Raw genomic sequence first — 21,789 nt, 5'->3', positions numbered from 1 at the left:
AATTTTAAAGATTAATTAGAATAAAATTAAAACTTAAGATGCAGAGACAAAGTTCAAAAATTAATTGGGATAAAATACATCTATTAAAAAAAGATTAATTCAATTTTAAGAATCATGTAATTTATGAATCAAGTGGAATGAAATAAGATATAAAAGTCTAGGGTGTTTTAAAACTTTTTTGTTAGGATAAAAAAAAGTTAAATTTTTTTGAACTATTATTGAAACAGAGTATTTATTAATGTTCGTGTCAGAGAACATAATTGATTATCTTTATTAAAATTCTTCATTTCTAATCACATTTTTTTTATTCAGAATTTAAACCTAAAATTAATATTTATTATAAAATATGTCATAATGATACATGGATACTTGCCTAATATAAACACCTCTCCCAATAAAACATAATTTATTGTTGTGACAATCAACAATTTTATCAACCTTAATCTTTCGCTATTACCATTCCTTTGTTTCAATACATAAACTTAGGTTTACATGCTTAGCATTGTTTAATTTTTTTAGTGTCGTAAAAAAATGGTAGTGTTTAATAGCTAAAAGTGATCACTTTAGAAATTTTTGGTATGAGTTACAGTTTGTAGTTTATGGGAGACAATTCTTTTTTAATTGAATATTATCGTAATCGACAATAAATTTTTGGTATTTTACATATTTACATATCCAAAAATTTAATTTTAAGACCATTAACTACGCTGAAACTCAAATTTAATTAAGCTAGAACTAAAATTTAGAACAACCTCACATTCTACGGTACATCTTCTATCAAATATAACAGCTAATTTCAAAATATAAAATGTGTTTTTAACTTTATACTTTTTATCAAACTTTATCTTAATCCCTATATTTTCAAGTTGATAAAATTAGTCTTCAAATTGTTTTAGTCCTTTCCACCAAGTCCATTAGTGACACGACAAATAAATGATTAATGATTTTTTTATAATTAAGTAGATGATTGATGTTTTGTAAACTGTGACGGTTTAATATTCCAAAAATTTAGATGTGAAATCTGAGTATACTTAATTTTTCTTTTAGCAATTTTTCACCGCCACAAAGTAAAATTTCATCATTTGGGCTGCTTCAAACTTTGAACCAACCTCAAAATCAATTATTCAAGCACCAACACCCTATTTGAACCTAAACAATACTCAAACACCAACCAAAACACATTTGAATCAAACAACCAATAAAATTCGTTGCTTCAAAAGAAAGTGGTGGTGATAAAGAGAAAGAAAGAGATAAGGTGGGTGTATTAAATTTTATAGTGCAGCCAAGGCATCCGAAAGGTCCCCTTAAAAACCGGTTCATAAGGGGGTGGTCTACCCAGCTATATAAGCACTTATCATGTTCATGAATTACCCGATGTGGGACTATTCTTAACACGCCCCCTCGAGCCAGGGCTCGTCACCACAAAGCGAGGGCTGGCGGCACCCACCGGACAGAAGCAGAATATCGCTCTGATACCATATTAAATTTTATAGTGCAGCCAAGGCATCCGAAAGGTCCCCTTAAAAACCGGTTCATAAGGGGGTGGTCTACCCAGCTATATAAGCACTTATCATGTTCATGAATTACCCGATGTGGGACTATTCTTAACAGGGTGTGTTTGGGTCTAAGCAGATTGAAGAGAATATTTTTTTTCTCCAAACAGAGAAGCAAATACATAAATAACCAACTTTTTTTCTTTAATAAGTTGACTCTTTAACTTTGATGCCATTTGCTAACTTTTCGATGAAATGCCCACAAAAGATGCCATCATATGGAACTCAATGCTCTCTACCTACTAGCAAAATGACTTTCTCTAACATTCCATAACACCCTCCCTTTCCATGTTGCTTAAGAATGTCGTTTCTTGAAACTCCATTGCTCTTGTGTGCATCCAAAACGACAACTTCAATGACGCATTCTACTATTTTACTGCAACACCAAAGAAGAACACCACATTATACAATGTCATGATCTTGGGACTTGTAAGGTTCAAGCACGCGAATGAAGCATGTAACTGATGTAAGCTATTTGAAGAGTTGGTGAGTCTGAGCATTGTATCATACACTGAGTTGGTCAATGGGTATGCGGGGATGGAAGGTGGGATTAGGTGCACAAGGGAGTTCTTCCAAGCAATGCCCTTGCAGGAACATTGATCATGGACTGTGATGGTCAATGGTATAGTGGAGAATGGGTTGTGAGAGGAAGTGTAGGAAACGTTTGATAGAATGTTGCAGAAGAATGATGTTGTCAGAACCACTATGATTAATAGGTTTTGTAAACAGAAGAAGATGGAAGAGGCTGCGACTTTGTTTAAAAAGATTAATGTAGAGATCGCATTTTTTGGAGTCAATAATGTGTTTTGGTTAGTGCTTGAGTATCGTCTAAATGCACATAGGTTGTTGGTGCTTCAATAATTGATTTTGGGGCTCCTTTAAAGTTTGAAGTAGCTAAGAAAATGAAGTTTTAATTACTTTGTGACTGTAAAAAAATCGTCAAAAAATATAAAGATTAATCAATCTGCACATTCATTTTTTGGAGTTGTAAAATGCCATGAATTTATTTCATACTACTACATATTAAACATTTCATCAGCACATTATTTTTTCATTTCTTTTACTTATCATATTATACTATCAATTATACCTATGATTTTTTTTCCCACTAAAATCATAACTACATTGTATTTTTTATTGTTATTATGATATTGATACGAAGATAATAGAATATTCATCTTGTTAATGATTAATTTTTGTTGAAAATTTGTCTAACTATTTTTAATGAAATTTTTTTCAATCATATATTTTTTATTCACAAATATTAAACTCAAAATCTTTTAAAAAAAACCAAAGTTCAATTCCATTTAGAACATTTACATGTTTTTTTTTTGTAAAAAAAAATTGATAAGTTAAATTTCAAGGATTCACTAAAATCTAGACATATCTCAAAACTTACTAAAGAGTCCACCAAAATCATCACATATTTTGATTTATTACATTGTATTTCATGAATTGATGTTGATTGATTATTGATTTAAATATTTTTCATATATGTAATATATTTTTTTTTTAGTTTTACTATATGACATTTTTAAATTTTTATTTTTAGTATTTATCATTAGTTTAAGTCCATTAGATGATTATGCGATATTCTTTTAGTTTATCATATCATCGCTCGAATAAAATAACATGTGAGAAACTTTGTTAACTTGTCATGTTATTACTTAAGGAACTAATATTAATAATAGTTATCAAAAACAAAACTTTAAAAATATTAGGTAGTAAAATAAATAAATAAAATATTCTTTAGGTAATAAAATTAAAAAAATTATTTAGATAGTAAATTGAAAGGAAAATATACTATAGGTATGAAAAATATATTTGATTATTTTCTTTTTACCAATGAGACTAGGGGTTTAATAGTCATTTATTATCTAATCCATCCTTTGAAGAACTATAAATGCCATTAGCTCTGTGCATGCACTCATACAACTGTAGAGCCACTCTGCTCAACTCAGCAATGGAAACCCTAGACTCAGCAGTATCAACTCCTTCAAGAACCTCCGATTCTAAGCCTCAAACTTCATCTCCATTGCCACCATCGGTGCTCAGACTATGGAGGCCAGCCGCGCAACGGAATTTGCGGAACCAGTGGTCACAATTGGTTTCGTGCAAAAATCGATGGTTCTCTGCTTCTTCCGTGGGAAGATCTCACGCAACTGCACTAGTCAATTTTCATCTTTCCCAAAGGTATTAATCAGCTACGTTCCATTATTCTTTTTCCATTGTTGGCTTCGCTTTCAGAAGCAAAATCACAGGAACAGTGTGAACAACTTAGTTGAACTTGGATTTATTTCCCGTGTTTGTATTCCGTAGAGCATTCCTGCTTCAGCGTGTTATTATTATTTTGTTTTTTTTTTACTATTCATAAGTTGTTTTTATTGTGTTTGGCGTATAAGGTACTTGTGGTTATGATGCTGTTGTTTTGTAATTGATGTAGGTACATGCCTGATATGAAATTAGGTGTTCTGAGTGATATGCCTGATATAAAAAAGAGAGCTTGTTTGAAACTATTTAAGCGGCAGGTATTGTTGATTTTTGTCTTGTTCTTCAACTTTTGCGGATTTTGCTCAACACTCTTCTTTGAATATAGTATGATTTAGGTGATTTTTTTTGCATTAAGATTTGTATGGATTTAACTTTTAAGCTACCTATTTTGGGTATCACTCGACGACATCAAACCATATTTCATAATTCAGTTTATCAGGGCCCTTGGGTTCGGCTAGAGAGGTCATAGGGTTAATTCCTGATGTACTAAAAGATAAAAGAAACAATTTATTTGCTTTTATATTGCTACTTTTTGTGTGATTCTGAACGGTGAACCTGATTGTGGGTTTGAGGTTTGAGAAATCTAGGCAACGACACTTATATTTCTGCCCTTGTTTGCAATAGTGGTTGATGTGCTTTAATCAGATGCCTCAGCTGTTCAATTCTTTGATTTTTTTGAATTATAATTATGCAGAAATTTGCAGTGGCCTCTCTTATTTTAGGACCTCTTGGTTCTAAATGTCTCCAAGTGTTTGGATGGTCAGAAGGGTTCTTTTTCCCTCATTATGTGATTATATTACCCGCATTCAAGCATGTTTGTCCATTTTTTTCATTTGTTATCTCTCTTTTTCAGATCCCAGTTGGGGTTGGGGTTGTTTAAGATGATTAAGATTCTAAGGGAATTGTTTTTAGTCTGGTATGGAAGAGGAGACCATCTTGGTAGTAGGGAGATTAGCTATAGGTCCAAGAAGGAGCGATTGGGGTCTTGGAAGTTGGAAATCTGCTGTCCAAAAACATTGCTTTGGCTGATTTGCTTAATCATCAGGAATTAAACTATGATATCTCTGGCAAAACCCAAGGGCATGCAGTGCTTTGTTTTCCCTGATAAAGTGAATTATGAAATGCAATTTGTTGTCATCGAGTGATATCCAGAATAGCTAGCTTTAAGAAATAATATTCGGAGTATGGTTTTGACTAGAATGGGTGAGATGTCAACCTAGTGATTATTACTACTCATGCAATGCCAGTCCCTGAGTTTATTTCTTAGGTATAGTCCTTTTAGACCCCAGTTTATTTGAGTCGAGGTAAAGGTTCCTATAGCAGGTTTTTGTCTTTTTAAGGATATTTGGGTGGAATAATTTGCTCTCCTGTATGCTTTGCTACTTCTCTAGAATGTTTTTTCTACCCATAATTTCTATCTTGAGGGGTTTGATTTTTCCCAACCTAACAAAAAGAGAGAGATGACTCAAGTCCTTTCTGCTTTCACAGAAAAATTTATAAGAATAAAAAATCGGGTTATTTTCATATATCTGTTCTGGTGGATACCTTATTCTCTTGTTAGTCTTGTTATTCTCGCCCATAAAATTTCTTCTTTAATTGGAAAAAAACCCTTAAAAAGTATTTGACATCATTTTAATATCTATTGCTATGGTTATTGTACTTGTGTGTTTCAGGAACTGCAAAGGAGCAAATTAGTGTTGTCTTATAAGGACATGGTATGTCATATCTATGTTGTTATATTTCAAACTTAAACCATTTATATACTAGCAAAGAAATGTAATGAGCATACAATATGGCATGTATTTAATTGTGTAAGCTGCTTGCTCATCTGAAAATTCATTGTTGATGCCATATATTATATTCAATGACAAACAATTTTTTGTTCAATGAAGAGGGAAAACACCCACACCTGCACACGCACACAATAGCATACAAAATTCTAGTGGCTCTTAACTCCTTTTAATTGGAAATAGTAAATTGCAATCTAAAAGAAGTATTGCTAGAAAATATAGCTGTCACATACTCATAGTTAATGGAGTCAACTGTTCACTTAATGATACTGAATGTATTTATCTATTTAATTTTTATTTTTATGTAACTTCAGGTGGGCATTGTAAGTGACATGATCAATGTTAGCAGATCAATGAAGTGTTTTTTCAAAGGATCAAACAATAGTCCGCTGTTACAATTTTCTTACAACTCTGCAGACCAGAGTGATTCTGGAGAGGGTGGAGAGGGTGGTGGAATTCCAGTATTTACATTTTATTCAATCACTTCGCATGGTATGACAACATTTGCTAATTAAGCATTGACCGTTCATACAGTTATCTGGTTCTTCAGATGATTTGCCAGTTGTTTTCCCCATTTCCTTCAGTTTTATCATGTACCTATTTTCACTTAATGAAGTAGCACTTTAGATCTAGCTAGGAATAGGTATTCATAGTAGAAACTTTTAATCCTTAGAAAGTTCTATTTTCATTTTCAACATTATATAATTACTTGCCACAGGTTGAGTTTATGGAGAAGTTTCAACACTGAGACTATATTTCACAATTTTTTCCTTTAAGTTGGATAAAGATTATAAATTGTAATATAATCCAATAAAGGGAAAGAGAATTTTACAGAATACATATTGTTTCTTTCCTATAGAGTTGTTAAGCACTATGCATAGTTAGACACTTAGACAATGTTTGAGGGTTTAAGTTTTGGTTAGCCTAAATACTAAGGAATTTTTAAATTGTTTCAAGAGAAGCATAAATGAATGTGAGAGAACACTTGAATTAATGAGAACTTCCGCAGGATGAGTTATGCTAAATCTGAGAATATAATATTCAATGATAGCAATGTTTCTTCCACTTGGGAATCACTAATCAGTGCATACCTTTAACTTTCTTTCCATATAACTAAAACACAGGGGAAACAACATGCTATCAGCTATACCTGATAAATTATTCATGTAAATTATGCTAAAATTACAAGTTTTGAAACCACAGAGAAATTTGCTGAGGAACTGATTCAGATGTTTAGCTTGGAACTATGTTTGAAGGTGAATTTCAATTTACACAACTTTATTTTTCCCATTTATATTTGATTCCTAACTTTGGTCTTATTGGGGAACTTATTTCAAATGGGCAGCGATTACTTGTTCTTGAATTTATGTCCATTGGTTATGACACTTCAGCAGTAAAACAGTTGCATTGGTCAACTCAGCTTTATGATGAAGAATTTAAAGATTTGAGAGACTGCAATCTGTACTGTGAAGAGACTCATGGGCCAGTTCCACCAAGATTAAGGGATGGGAAATCTGACATTGATGCTTTAAGATTTGACAACCAACCCAACCCTGAGGTTTTACAGGTGTTGTATTTAATACCACATTTGCTCTTGAATTCATTGTGAAATGTCTATACATTGGTCATAGTTTAGACTGATTTTAATTGGTTTACCATTTTAAGTTGGGAGAATAAATTTCTCAGGCGTTTGCAAATTGCATGGACTGAGCCTTCTTTTTTGGGGAGGGACAGGCTAACTTGAGTCTGGTATAGTTTTTATCACCTTCAATGTCTATTGAAGGGTTCATCCGCAATTCTTATATTGGAGTCCCCCTTGTTTTCTGGTTAATGAATTAATGTAAGGACAGTGATTCAGTGACTACATTTTAGTATAAAAGTATCGGAAATGAACTTATGCAATTACTAAAATTTAAAAAATAAATAAATTGGAAAGCATTTTTGGAAGTGGATTACCTCGGAATACTTTGCAAATTGTTATTTTCTCCCTATTTTTATGCCTTTGAACAACTCGTGCCATTTTGAACAATACATGCTTTTTCTATGTAATATATAGTTTCCTTTCTATAATGATATTATCTAAGTATATTGTACTTAACAGGTTTATTTAACAACATGGCTTGCAGAGGCGAACATAGACACTCCCAAGTAAGATTGCAATGAAATTCATACTTTAAATGTATATCAGCGTCTAAAATGCATCTAATCTCCCCCACCCTTTCCTATACCTTTTTAATCAGAGTGAATGAGATATTTGCAATTGTTGGGGAGGAAATGCAAGTTAGCGTATGTTAAAGAAAGATACCGTCATCAGCTCTGAAGAACATTGAACGACATCGTGTTGAAGTCAAAATGGCCGAATTAATAGACCTTCACACTCTTTTTAGGCATTGTCATGCTTGGCCATACGAAAATGATAATTATGACATGTAGATTAGTAATTTTAGTCTCACAACACTAACAATTGTGGACAGATCACAAGGCAGACAAAATCTTCATATGCAGATGGAATTAGTTCAAAGGAAAGGCAAACCTAACAAAATTGGTGTCTGCAAGGATAGTATGCTCAATAATATATGCAAAAATGTGGGAGGTACTAAACTATTTTTCTATGGTGATTTTCCCCCCCGTTTTACCCTTTAGGAAAGTTTTATACAATTTTTTAAAAGAATAACTGAACTTGAAGCCTTGAACAACTGTAACTTACTACTTTCATTGTCAAATTAGAGTGAGCCTACAGACAGCAACGTATGGGTTTGTAATTCGGATTCTGGATTGGATTGATGTGGTCCCACAGCTGATATAGAAAGAAATTTAAATAAAATGCTGCCAAAAACTAATCTTGGTATGTTATGCCAATACCAATTTAATTTATGTATATTTATTATGAAGAGTGCAAACTGTAGTTGGTTTAATTGTTTATTTTAAAACCCTTTCTTTAGATCTCCACTCCACTATTTCCTTATTGTATATAAGGAATTGATGACAAGCAAGCAGCCAGGTTTTATGGTCGTTGCTTTCTAAAGATACTATCTCTATATAGTACTGTTCGATGGGATACCTGTCATCGAATGTTTCCTATAAAAAGGGGCATAAATATGTTGTCACAGTACAATTGATTGGATATTAAATTTCTTTTTCATTGCCTTTTACTATCATGTCAAGGTTGGTGTTTTCATTCCTGCTTTCTCTTTTGGCATCTTCTTTTGGGTGTGCACAAGTACAATAAGGTCGAAAACATGCGGCAAGTTTATTTACTTGGTAAAGTACGAATGTTGTCACAGTCAAACGGATTTTTTTGGCAGTCGTCAAGATACGAGTTTATTTACGATGGCTGCCACGCAATCTTTAATAACTAATGGGACCAGTTGCATCGGCGAGGATGATGTCTTGTATGCATTACCAGGGTATAAAAAATAATTAATTCGTATCCCAACATATTCGTAATGGAAAAATACGTTTCATATTCCTCGTTATTCCTTACGATAGCTTTACGTACTATAATCAGTAGAAACTAAAGTAATTTTAGTGCAAGCTGTAACTGAGTAACATATCGATATAAACTTGTGTTTTCAAATGCCAGGAATCACCAAAAGTTCAAAACCACAACGCATCAAAAGTTTTTTAAAAAAAAGGTTGATATCTTAAGTTGCCTGCCGAAAACAAGGGAATGATTATTGATTGGGAATAAGAAACCAACAACGCAGCAAGAAGGAACACTTCCCTAGCAAGAACAGTAACAGTTTCCCCAAAAGGTAAAATATTCACAATGGTAAAAAAACAAACTTTATTTTAAATTAAGAACCAAGAAACACTTTCTATCACTCAGGACATCTGTTTAAAACTATGTCAACTATCACTTATCCTGCAGGAGACTGAAAGTAAAAGAACAGTATGACAGGAGATTATATAATGTTAACAGTAGTAACTATATTTTTATGACTGTCCAGAGTTCCAAGAATGTCCCCTAAAGGCCCCACACATGCTGATGGTTGTTTCTTCCATCCCCATGAGAGTGCAGGTTATGCGTGGGCTGAGAGCTTATTAGAATAGCTCGACAGCAGGAAGGACTATACATACAAGAAAAAGATTTGATGTTTTAATAAAATTAACTGAGTGAAGATGATCTAATGCTAATTGTTGAACTAAATACAAATACAAGAAAATGCTTTAAAATTGAGAACAAGAATTATTCAGTAATACTAAACAGCTTATGCTAATTAATCGGACCACTGAGCCAATGGTATGGTATGGTTAAAACTAGGAAGATTGCACACATTATATTAGTACAAACAAATACATTTCGAATTGAGAATATGGAAATGATTAAATAAACAGTAAACATCTTATGTTCTATAAAAAAACAAAAATAAACCTTGTACAGCTTATGCTTAACTAATCAGCTTAAACCGAGCAAAATGGCATGGTTAAAACTAAGTAAACTGCATAATCTCATCTTAATATATACAAAAACTTGGAAGCTGAAGACCAAAAGTATAAGATAACTAGATTGCAAAGATCTAGACAGACATACATACATATATATAGATTGAAAAGATCTAACAGCCTCCATTGGTTGAGGAGGCAATCTAGTACCATTCTTCTCCTACATTGCCAGTCGTATGGTTCTATGGCGATGAAGTGCAATAATATAAGTTGAAAGAAAAGGACCATAAACAGGAGGTTGGGAGACAACTGACCAAGAAAGATGGAAAAATGAATTAATTAATTATCAAAGTGAAAGACATTGTACCCTGTCTGGGAGATTTCTAGGCATTGGAACTGCAGTAACATATTTCTGGGGGCATGATTTCTGAGCATTTGCAGTTGCATCAGATGATGAGGTTTCTGCCCCATCATTTTGCCCCCGACCATGGAACTTGGCAAATCGATTGATGACAGAAAATCTTTCTAAATCCTGACATTCCAGTCTTAAGTCCAAAACTGAGGCTCTGCTATCCAATCTGCGTCATAGAGATTAAAAATGGTAAAAAAAATAACTAAAAGGAGAATGACATTGCAGCTATCATGTAAAGATAAACAAAAGCAACAGACAGGAAAAACTAATAACCTAAACCTGAAGACATAACAGTGGTAGGCAACCGAAATAAAGATAACACAAAGAAGGCCAATGATTCACATCCCAGTATATGAGCGATGGGATATTGCAAATATCATCATTACCATGTAAAATCAAACTGTAAAGGCAAACCAAAAAAAGCAGGTGGCTCGTGCGTACTGCTACGTCAAAAGTTTGAGTAAATTCACAGTCCATAAGAACAAGCATCATAATACCCTTTTTCCTCACAACAAATCGGTATGAATTATCTCTATGAACTCATTGATATAATTTTGCTTCTAGACCTTTTAATCATTCATTTTGCATGAAAACAAATACAAGTTAGAAAGATCAAAGGCTGAAAACTTCAACCATCATAAACACTTCTTGATTCTTTCTACACTAAGTGAAATAGGATATCTAACCTAAATTTTCCAGAGAAGTCACTAAAGTCAGCAAAATCTACATATTTCACAAGCAATTGAACCCATTCTTCGGAGCAAAAAGTAAAATGGTCAGAAAATATGTTCCATGTTTCAACTTGTCAAATCAACTGTTCCATGAAATTTTATTACCACAGAAGAAAGGAAAATGCAACATATCTTATAACAACCTTTTATTAAATGGAGACATAATATCAAAGCACCTGCTCATTTGCATTCATACACAGATTAACCTGTGTATGAAATTTGTTACTCATACAGACCCGCCATAGTATTTGCAAAGGCCATGAGAAAAATAAACAGTGATAGTACCTCAATATATCATTTTCCAGTTTCCTCGCTCTACCAACAAAGTCTTCCACCTTCAAAATGTACTGATCAATTTTCTCAGATGCTTTGGGCTTATCAGGCAGGCTACAGGATATATCAATAAAAAATGTAATCATTATTGGGTGATATAAACAAATCCAAAACACAGAATCATGACTTAATAAGCCTGTGTAATTTTCAAGTGGTTGTGTAACTTTTGAATAACTTCTAACAATGGCGATCCATGTAAAATTGAATGATCAAAATTAGCTGCTCTTACATCTCACTATAAGATAATGTTCACTTGATATGACCTTTACGATACATTCAAAACCATTATATGCTCATTTAAAAGAGGGGAAAAAATCTTACAGGTTTTTGCTGCCAGGGGACATAATGAAAGTGTCATTTCCAGACCGAGAGACAGAACTGCATGCATCACCTAACGCTAATCTAGCAACAGAGTAGACCACACTTTCATGATGCAACTTCACATCCGCAGAGAGAATTGCAGCTGGAGGGGGGTTAAGTAGTTGCTGCATAAGCTGTGTCGTTAACACAAGTCTTCTTTTTGACTTCATCATTGGCAATTCTTCAACTACCTCAGCATCATCCTCAACCTAAAGTCATATATGGAGCAATGTGAACTCCTAGTAGCCAATGAATTAAGAGATTTGGTTTAGACTAAATTATTAACAAACCTTCTCAACCAATCTATTTGCAGCTTGTGCCCAGTCTAATTCTGCCACACTGCCAAATAATAAGAAACCTCAATCTTATAAGTTAGAAAGAAAAAAAAAGCATAACAAATTGATGAATATTAGACAGGATTAAAATATATTTATATAGCAAAAACACAAGACTTGAAATACTTTTTAAGAAATTGAAAACAGATCTAGCAACAGCTGAAAGAGACAGGATCTTTTGCAACATCTAGTCATCAACAATAGCAATAAAAAATTACATGTGCATTAAATACATGTTTAGATTAGCTTACTTAGTGTTAAGATCTTATAATCAAAATCATCAGAGAACATGAGACTGAAAAGATGTTTGGTGTAAATTAATCTATAACGAGCACGTGCTATAAAATCACATAATTTTTTCAACACCTGATGTCTTGAAGCCTTTCAGAACCCTGACTCAGCTCTTTATGCCATGGTATGAGTTTAGATGTGGAAGTTTTACGCTTCTTTGGTCGCATACTAGACAGATCAGGTTCAACTGCAGGAGGAAGCAATAACTTGGAAGGCAGATGCTCACTTGCAACTGAAGCAAGCATTGGATTTTGCCCAGCCTCACTGAGACTATTAGCTTGCTCCATTGAATTAGCAAGATGCAAACTACCAGATTGGTTCCTTATAATTAAAGGATGCTCCATAACTTTTTGAGGAGTCATTGTCCCTACATCGTACATTTGCAACATCTTACCATTTTTAAAAGTTCCATACTGCTCAAACCACGATGGAGCCATCTGAGGATTTATCACAGAATGCTCGCTTCTAACAGAAGTTACTTTGTTATTATTACCAACATTAAGAGCATTTCTCTGACCATATCCAACCACCTCCTGAGAAGATGCACTAGTGTCTCGTGCATCACCTGGCTTCGTTGAAAAGCTTAGCAAATTCGGATCTGATGGTGGCACTGAAGAACTATTATCTGACACATCATTGACTATGTTATTGCATCCATATGACTGTTGTCCACAGTTGGAAATGGAATCTACCTGTTGTTTGTCCATCACATTATCTGAAACCTTGAACCTCTTGACATCTCGATTACTAGGATCAATCTCCATATTTTTCATGGACTGAACTTGATTTAGCATAGAGAAATTATGATGCAAGAAATTGTTTGGTCTTAAAGACCTGCCAAAATCTTCAATATCTTTAGAGGTAGCAGCTGGGCTTGATTGAGATGCATCGGGTGTATATTTCACATGTTCCTTCACCTGTGAAGCACTTGCAGTCTCTTCAACAGCATCAACACTCTCAGGCAATACCCGCTGCTCAGAAAGGTTGCCTTTCTCTGAATCTTCAATACCTGGCTTCTGTGGCCCTGTTGTAGTTTCACAAATATTATTTGGTTGGGAATGAGATGGAATCCTATAAGCATTAGGATGTTGCTTGCCAGAAACACTTGTCCACACATTGTGTAGAACTTTTGAAGGGGCACTCTGTAGAGATGATGTAACAGAAGCATGAGGAGCAGTGCCAGCCTCCAATGAGGAAATTTTCATGGTAGGATCTCCAGCACGAATTTGACTCATACTATCCATCTGAGACATGTCCTGAGCAGATTGCAATTCAGACTGACCGGTTTGAGCTCTATCACAATATTCATGTACCTGATTAGTAGAAGCAGCCTGATCAACAAAAGTTGAATTATCACATTGGGTATTTGCTACTTGTCCACCAAGATTAGCCACATTCTGATTTTGACTACGGATTCTTGAAAAAGGAAAGCCCGAAGTAAAAGCCTGCGGAGAATTTCCCAGAGCACTATACTGTGAGGCTTTGTCAAATATTTGTCCTGAGGAACCAGAAATGTTATTTCTAAACTCATGAGATGACTCTCGAGAAGGAAAAGTCTGAGTAGCAGCCAACCAAGTATGACCCTTATCCCCTGTCTCAGATGCAACATGTGGTGTAGCATGAGAAGATGTCATAGGATGCCTTTGAGTAGGTGGAGCCAATTGTAAAGCAAAGCCCTGAGACAAAGAACTTTGATTTCGTTGAGGATGTGCAGCAGATCCATCAGAAGATTCGGTATCCATCACCCTGGAAGATAAAGGGCGGTTAGAAGTGCTTGTGTTTGTTGCAACATGCTCCCTTGACTGGTCCACTTTATGAAGAAGCTCAAGAATATTTTGACTACAATAATTTAACAAATCAAAGCAAACAGTTGAGCTAAGGTCACCATGTACATCATGGAAGAGTAAAGTTGTAGGATAATAAAAGAAAAAGAAATAAGTAAACCAGGTTTCAGGGCCAATTAAACCAGAAGTATGCAAATGAAAAAGTAAAACATACACAAGTCATGGTTACTTCCCAAAAGAAAACACTGGAACAATAATTTAGAACCAACTACCACATGATGACACACTAAACTTGTAAGCTCAACAAAAGCAAGAAGGAAATTTTCATTGTTCAACTACCTGGGTGAAGCAGTCTTGTTCAGCGCATAATTACCAACACTTCTATCAAATGGAGTCAATGTTTTGGGCGTATGACCAGGCAGCATGCTTTTTGAAGCATTATCATCTATGGTTTTTGAGTCACCCTGAAAAGTAGATGCATTCCTATGTCAAATTCCAAAGGATTTAACAACTTTTGATTCTGTAATAAATAGAGAAAACTTTGTGCAATCAATATAGTGACACTTGCATAATAAAGGTAAAGTCCTAAAATTACCTTCTCCGTTTCATTATAATTCCCATCAGAATGACTGTATTTTGACTGGCCAGTATAGCTTTGGTCCTGACCTTTAAGTCCTCCAATGGGTTGATGGGGCATAGGCTGTGAATTTATGGCATGTTTATTTCGATAAGGTTCTGTGTCAACACCAACATCCCCCATGGGGTGATACTGAAATTTACGAGTTACAGGAGGCCTTCGATTTCCCTGACCGGATAACTTTGGACTATGCAAATCACCATCAAAACTGGGATTTTCTCTCAAACCACCAGTTGCTGATTTATCCTTTTTGTTAGAGTTTTCCATATCATGTGCCTCTCCTTCTGACTTTTCATTCTTTAATGATTCCAAAACTAAAGGATTCTTCTCCATATGATGCCTATATTTTCCTGCACCTTCATTTCCTCTATAGCTCCCCACAGTATCTGTATGTCTCCATACATCAGCATTAGGGAATTGCTGGCTGCTTTGCCTGCTGACCCATGTAGCACCTGAATTTGGTATGGCAGCTATACCATTCATACCAGAATCCTCCCCACAGACCTGCATATTACCTGATGACTTTGCATGTTCCAACCCAACAGATGAAGTATCAGAATCAGGCTCCCAAATTGCAGGAACCTGGCCCATATTCTCTTGCATAGCTTTGTCATGATGAGGCTGCAACACATTTTCATTTTCACGAATTTTCATACTAGAATTGTTACTGGGTGTGGATGATTTGATAGCATTCCATCCATTAGATCTATTGAATGGGTCGCCCCTACTATTAGGGGATGATAGCATCTGTTGATGCGCCCAAGAACCTGAAATAACCTTCTCATTTACTTCTATGCCTGAGGTATTAGTAGCATTTCCATAACTATGACTCCCTTCAGCCATTGGTTTTTGCTGAGGGCTGCAATCTAACCATTTGCCTCTTTCTAAAAACTGTGGAATTGATCTTTGAGAAGAATCAGTCTGTAACCTATCTTGCTGTTCCTGTGCAGTATCAGCACCTGACTGATTAAATCCAGGAAGACCAGAATAGTTTGCAGTGGTACTGGGCCTGCTGAGATCATCCGGCCGAAGAAAAGGCCTTGAATTTATATTGGGTGCTGACTGCAAGTTATTGTCAGCCCAACCTGATTGCTGTTTGGTGCAATCCATGGTTGAAGGCCTCTCACTTCCAGATGAACGTTCAGTATTCCGGACACTTAGACCACTCCATTCTTCCTGTATACCCATTTCACTACTAGAAGTTTCAGCTACAGCAGACTGCATAAGCGCACTCCAACTCCCACTCTGAACTGATGGAACTCCACCAAAACTATCCGTACTATCCAGCATACTGAAACCAGCACTCCAACCTAATCCATCCCAGAGGCTGTCATCTGAACCAAATAAAATCTTCTCTTCTGTTGGATCTAGGGTAGCCACATTCTGTGAAGGAGGAACCTGTGCTAACACCTTGTCCTGTGAAGTGTCAGAAGATCCAGCAAGTTCTTGCCTCCCATTAAAATCTTCAATAGGTATGTCTCTTTGTTCAGAATTAACTTGCTGCAAGTTCTCCATGTTTAGTCCACTGTTTATACCTTGAGCAAGAGAACCAAACATACTTTTTCCTTCAATATCTTGTCTTGAAACTGAAGTTCCATCATTTGTGTTAGTTTGATCCGAAATTGAACCATACTGATGAACTGGAAATGAATGACCACTGGCTGATATGTGTGGCAATGATGGCTTGTCACCTTGAATGCGAGAATACTGATGTTGATGTTGATGTTGGATAGAAACCTGAGACACTGCAGGCTTATCCGCTTGAACATGAGAATACAGGTTAGGTGTACCTCTTGAGCCAGAAATTGGAAGCCCATAAAGAGACTGGTCACCCTGATTAGGAACCAAACCCATCAGGCGCAGTTGTTCAGGAGATAACACAAGTCCATTAGAGGACCCTTGCATAACTGCAGATCCACCATGCTGGAGCCAATTTGCATTAGTTGCCATAACTTCAGGCTGCTGCCACACAAGGTTAGATGCCTCATTGATGGGAATGCCATTAATAAGGGATGCAGAATGGCTGGCAATTGTCTGTTTTGAAATGGAGGAAGCTGGATTCATAGAACTTTGTTGCCTAGCTTCTAGTTGATGAAATTGTTGCTGCCTTTGAAGTTCTTGCATCTGGTTGAGCATTGCTTGCTGTTGTAAAAGCTGTAAGTCATTCATCCCTGACTGCTGTCTAGGAAAAGACTGAAGCATTCCTGAATGCCGACCACTCATTTGCTGTTGACTTCCAAAAAAATCATAATTGACAGGAGACTCGGATGCACCAGACCTAGTCAAGTTTTTCTTATAGTGTTCAAGACCAGACCCCTGTTGTGAATCTAGTACTGATATTCCTCTTGACAGATTTGACATGCCATGCAAATCAGTTTCTGTATCCATTCCCAAAATGTTTGCTTCACTTTGCCTTGACTGAAAAACCTGATGCCCCTGCATATAGCCATTTACAGTTGTCTGTTGGTTTGGGGGTTGATTTCTGCCAGAGTCAGGCCTCAAATTTGATTGAGCCAGGTTCAAACCATGTCGCAAATGTGGAGTGCTTGTGTGTCCCTGCTCAAAATCTTTGTACAAGTAAAAGGAAATACGATTAGTAATGGGAGGGAAAAAAGCTGCATACTGATTGCTGTAGATTAAGTAAGATACTGATTGCTCAAAATCATTGATAAATAAGTGAGAAGCTTTTTTTTATAAAAAAAAGGTAGATAACATCTAGTTCTACCTGATTGTTGTAGATTAAAGTTCTTCAAATTGGAAATAAAAGGTGCAACAGTTGGTCTCTGGCTACCAGCCCATAAATTGTTGCTTAGCCCTGGCCAGTTCCCGTCAACTTCCTGTGAATGATACTGACCCTGGGATAAGTTTTCTTGACCAAAAAAATTATGGACCCTGTCTCCTACTTCGTTTCCAGGCATAGATAACCCAGCCCACAATTTTTCAGAAGATAACTATTTAGAAGTGCAGTAAATCGAGGAAGATCAAGAAAAAGTTTCTCCAAATATGTTGTCCAAAAACACACCTCTGAGCTATTACCATTCAATCCTGGAAATTATTAAAGTATAAAAATATTAGCCTACAAGCAATAATCCATTTAGTGTATATTTACAAATAGAATATTGTGAAAAGACAGGATAAAATAACAACTGCATCCCATGCAAGATTCCACACTAGATTACCATTAATCAAATGCACCATGTATGGCACAGAATACTCAGGATTAGATTAGTGCACAATAGTAAAATGCAAACAATTCAAAAAAAAAAAAATACATTTTTCATGATGCATGAATAGGCTTCCAGGAATGAAAACTTGGTGACAAGCATGGTGTTGCAAGATGAAATTTCCTAGGTAAAAGCAGCCCTAAATTTTGTTTGTTTGTAGGCCAAATTTTTGGAGAATTACTGCTTAATTGATCAAAAACACTTAATTTAACTGCATCAAATGCCTTGGAAAAGTGTAAGACAAAGTATAGAAGTTCACAGGTCAGGTTATTTATCCAACATTAAGATTCTCGGCGTTCCTTCTTAAATGAAGAAAAAGATGGGAAAAAAGGAAGAGCAAACTTGAAAAAGAAAGGAATGCAGTTCCAACTTCCAAGTTATAATACTAAGAAGTATCTCTAGTGTCACGAGGTTGAATCACTGATCATGTTACATGCTCTAAGCCTAAGCCATGGTTTTTTGCAAACATTTTTTTTATATTACAGGACTTTCTTCCTTCCTTACCTACACTAATACTAGCTTAGCATTGAGAAAATACTAGAGGATAAAACAGAAATGAACCTTCTCAAAAATTATCCACTTATGAAAAGGATTTTTTCTTTCTGAACACAAGTGTCACCACCAATCAAATAAATAAATATATAAAATATGCTTAACCTTCCCCTCTAAAGATTTCAGCCAATTGAAGGATTGGTGCACACAAGGAATCAAAATGGAGAATATTTAAACAGGTTGCAACAACTTCCAAATCAACCATAGTGATGAATCTTAAGGAAGAAAAAAATAACACTTATAAAAGAGAAATGCATAGCCTCAAACATATTTCCTGCAGATTTATGAGTTGTCAAAACCAGAAGCATGCAGAAAGGGGAAGAAGAACCACATTCAAAGCTTCTATTTCACATTCCCCATATGTATTTCCATCTTTACTATTTACAACAAATGCAAGTGGTTCTAGTAATGGCATTCAATATTACTATTTGTGTTTCCACTTCTCACACCCCTTAGTTTCTAACTAATCCTATAACTTATCATCCTCAAGACATCTGAAAAATGCATCACGTTTACGGCAACTGGCAGTTATTTCTCAAAATTAAAAGCAAACTCCAATTAATTGCAGAACGATAACCAGTAAACATCCCAAAGAGTGAACTAATCCAAAAACTTCAAAACATCTAGAGTCTCTAAACTTTCCCCTTTTAGTTCTGCATGTACACATACACTTCAACTACAACTATATAAAAGATGTTCAGCACAAAATTCCATCATCTCCGCTTCTAGTTCCAGACTCATATTGCACCCACAGGACAGAATTGGTAACCAATTTTTAACACCTATCCTAAATTTAACCAAGTATAACCTCCTTGCACAAATCACTCAGGTGACTCTAATTGTCAGTAGAAGAAACTCTTCCCCTTCATTTTCCGTAGACTACAATCAGGTTATATTAGTATGCGAAGAATTCACACCCCCTTTCCTAATTACTTTAGAAACCTAAAACTATAAAGTAGACAATTGAAGCAACCAATACCGAAAATCCAATACCAAATTCGCACAATTTACATAAGCTGAAACATTCTCACTTCTTAAAGAAATGAGATAAAACTAAGCACACAACACTTAGTTACTCTCCCCCTTCCCCTACTCTCCCATCAGCTGAGCTCATCCCAAAACCGAAAATCTCAAAATTACGACCAAAACGCAAAAGATCGGAAACGCGGCACAATTCGAGCTCACAATCTGTATTCAAATTGACCAAACGACACAAAACGAGTGCACGAGCTTGCGAAATCGCGCCCAACGCGAAACGCAAGAGATGCAGGCGTAGATTTGGTTTGTGTTTTTTGTTTTCGTTTTTCTTTAATTTTCCGCAAAGAAAGGGTTCCTAGAGAGAGAAGGCTAGGGTTTTCAGAGATAGAAAGATAGCCCGTGAACTCACAGTGACATTGAGAAGCCTCCATTGAAGCTCAAAATTGATCCTGCGAGAGTGTTGAAGAAGCAAGCGTTAGGGTTTGAAGCGGTGGAAGGAGAAGAAAATAGGGACTCTCTCAGCTCACACAGATAAAGTGATCGAAATAGTGCGAAATTTTCAACGAACACAGGAACAATACTCAGGCTCGGTCCCAAGGTGAGCTTCGGTCCACCGAAGCTACTTGCTTCGGAACCGAGGCTGGGTCCTTTCAAGCTTTTTTTAGAAATTAGCTCTAGTGAGCCCAAGACGGGGAAGATAGCATGTGAAGTGTTGTTGAGGGTAAATGGCATATCCAATTACAACGCGACACGTGGACAAGTGACGGCACAATCGCTTTTTTTTTTGACAGGAATAAACTGCTGGGCGGAAAAGCCCAGTGACTTTCTTTTTAAAAAAACGTGATAAAATAATTGCTTGCTTTTTTATTCAATTAAATAATTGCTTGTTTGAAAACAACTAACTAATTATAAAATAAGTAACATTTTAAAAAAAATTATTAAAATCAAATAAATTAAACTCATAATTTATTTGTTTAGACTCCATTTTCCTCACTATTTTTATACTCAATATTTTCATTCTTCTTAATTTTAGGTGCATTAAGCATATTACTTCTGTAATTAGGTAAAAATTTATCTCCTATCTGAAACTATTTTTCTTAATTTTTATCTCAAAGTTAAATTTAAATATTTTTAAAATGCACAATAATTAAAAATAATACTATATTACAGTTTAAATTATTGATTATAAATATAAAATATGATTTTTATAATCAAACATATTCATTTATTTTAAATTTTAATTATGATGTAATTTTATATGTTAAAAATATTTATTAATTATAAATTTTAATTATAAAAAATTAATTATTCATTTTTTGTAATGTACAGATTAAAATATTAGTTTTTTTAGAATTTGATCCTGCTAATTTATCGAAATTCTATAAACAGGTTTTCTTTACGAGTTTAGGAATAAATAAATAATTTATTAAAAGTAAAGAAAATATTGTAAAACAAATTACAAACAAATATCCTCTTTATTTGTGAGCTAAGCTGACGGCATAACTAACCTTTATTACAAAGTAAATTAAAGCCTACTTTTCAAAATTTGGAGAGCGGGTACCTTTTTCTTCTTCTTTATTCTACACTTTAGCTTCTTTCCCTTTTTATTGTAACAACTTCATCTAACTTTTGATGTATTTTTCTTTTTTATGTAAATTATATCTTAAACAAATGTTCTCTACAGTATTTTAATTGGTTTTTAAACTATAACATAAATTAATCAAAGCATGAATTAAAATGTTTGAATCTAAGAAAGAAACAAATGACATAATTTTAAGTGGCGCGACTTAAAGAGTCAAAGCCTCAAAGGTTAAGATTTTGATGGAATTTTAGGGTAAAATAGTCAGATACAAGTAGATGTGGTGGGCTGTGTTAGGGGTCGTAAATTGTTTGTTTTTTTGTTAAAGCATTAAATATATTAAATGGACTGCCAAAAAACCATGTGATAAAGGTTTTTCACAACTCACAAACCTTCTGCCATCCCTAGATGCTGAGTTTGAGAAGTTATATGAAGAAATTTTGTCATTTACAAGGTGATACAGTGCATGTTATCAACCAACAATAATGCTTATAATCAAAGAGATAAAGCAAATATATCCTCCTTCCCATTTCGATATCTAAAGTTATTGTATATAGATTGAAAATTATTATG

The 21,789-nt window shown here is 34.9% G+C and overlaps 2 protein-coding genes across 8 annotated transcripts; one reads left to right on the top strand and one right to left on the bottom strand.

Moving 5' to 3' along the window:
* Positions 1–3,482: 3,482 nt before the first annotated feature.
* Positions 3,483–8,501, top strand: LOC114411816. 6 transcript variants are annotated; one of them, XR_003666533.1, is made up of 9 exons: positions 3,483–3,746; positions 3,997–4,081; positions 5,498–5,539; positions 5,929–6,106; positions 6,818–6,870; positions 6,960–7,181; positions 7,716–7,762; positions 7,855–8,207; positions 8,342–8,501. XR_003666533.1 is itself a non-coding variant. In XM_028375521.1 (8 exons), exons 1-8 carry the CDS (start codon positions 3,517–3,519, stop codon positions 7,907–7,909), a joined length of 912 nt encoding a protein of 303 aa, XP_028231322.1. In that variant the 5' UTR covers positions 3,483–3,516; the 3' UTR covers positions 7,910–8,501. The 6 variants fall into 6 exon arrangements, 3 of the variants coding, with proteins under 3 accessions (XP_028231322.1, XP_028231325.1, XP_028231323.1); XR_003666534.1 differs by adding an exon at positions 7,301–7,363 and having other exon boundaries at positions 7,855–8,501; XR_003666535.1 differs by lacking the exons at positions 7,855–8,207; positions 8,342–8,501 and adding an exon at positions 7,280–7,363.
* Positions 8,502–9,377: 876 nt separating this feature from the next.
* Positions 9,378–20,277, bottom strand: LOC114411815. Of its 2 annotated transcripts, none has more exons than XM_028375520.1 (10): positions 20,047–20,277; positions 17,609–17,928; positions 14,842–17,450; positions 14,586–14,710; positions 12,538–14,208; positions 12,127–12,175; positions 11,798–12,045; positions 11,429–11,530; positions 10,368–10,578; positions 9,378–9,684 (listed from the first exon to the last, which is right to left on the bottom strand). In XM_028375520.1, the coding sequence occupies exons 2-10, from the start codon at positions 17,799–17,801 to the stop codon at positions 9,637–9,639; spliced, it is 5,256 nt and encodes a 1,751-aa protein (XP_028231321.1). In that variant the 5' UTR covers positions 17,802–17,928; positions 20,047–20,277; the 3' UTR covers positions 9,378–9,636. The 2 variants fall into 2 exon arrangements, with proteins under 2 accessions (XP_028231321.1, XP_028231320.1); XM_028375519.1 differs by having other exon boundaries at positions 12,538–14,301; positions 20,047–20,276.
* Between the last annotated feature and the right edge of the window lie 1,512 nt (positions 20,278–21,789).

Source organism: Glycine soja, chromosome 5, assembly GCF_004193775.1.
Source record: "Glycine soja cultivar W05 chromosome 5, ASM419377v2, whole genome shotgun sequence".
Classification (NCBI taxonomy): domain Eukaryota; kingdom Viridiplantae; phylum Streptophyta; class Magnoliopsida; order Fabales; family Fabaceae; genus Glycine; species Glycine soja.
Note: the sequence above shows the minus strand (reverse complement) of the source record. Positions and strands in the feature narration are given on the sequence as shown.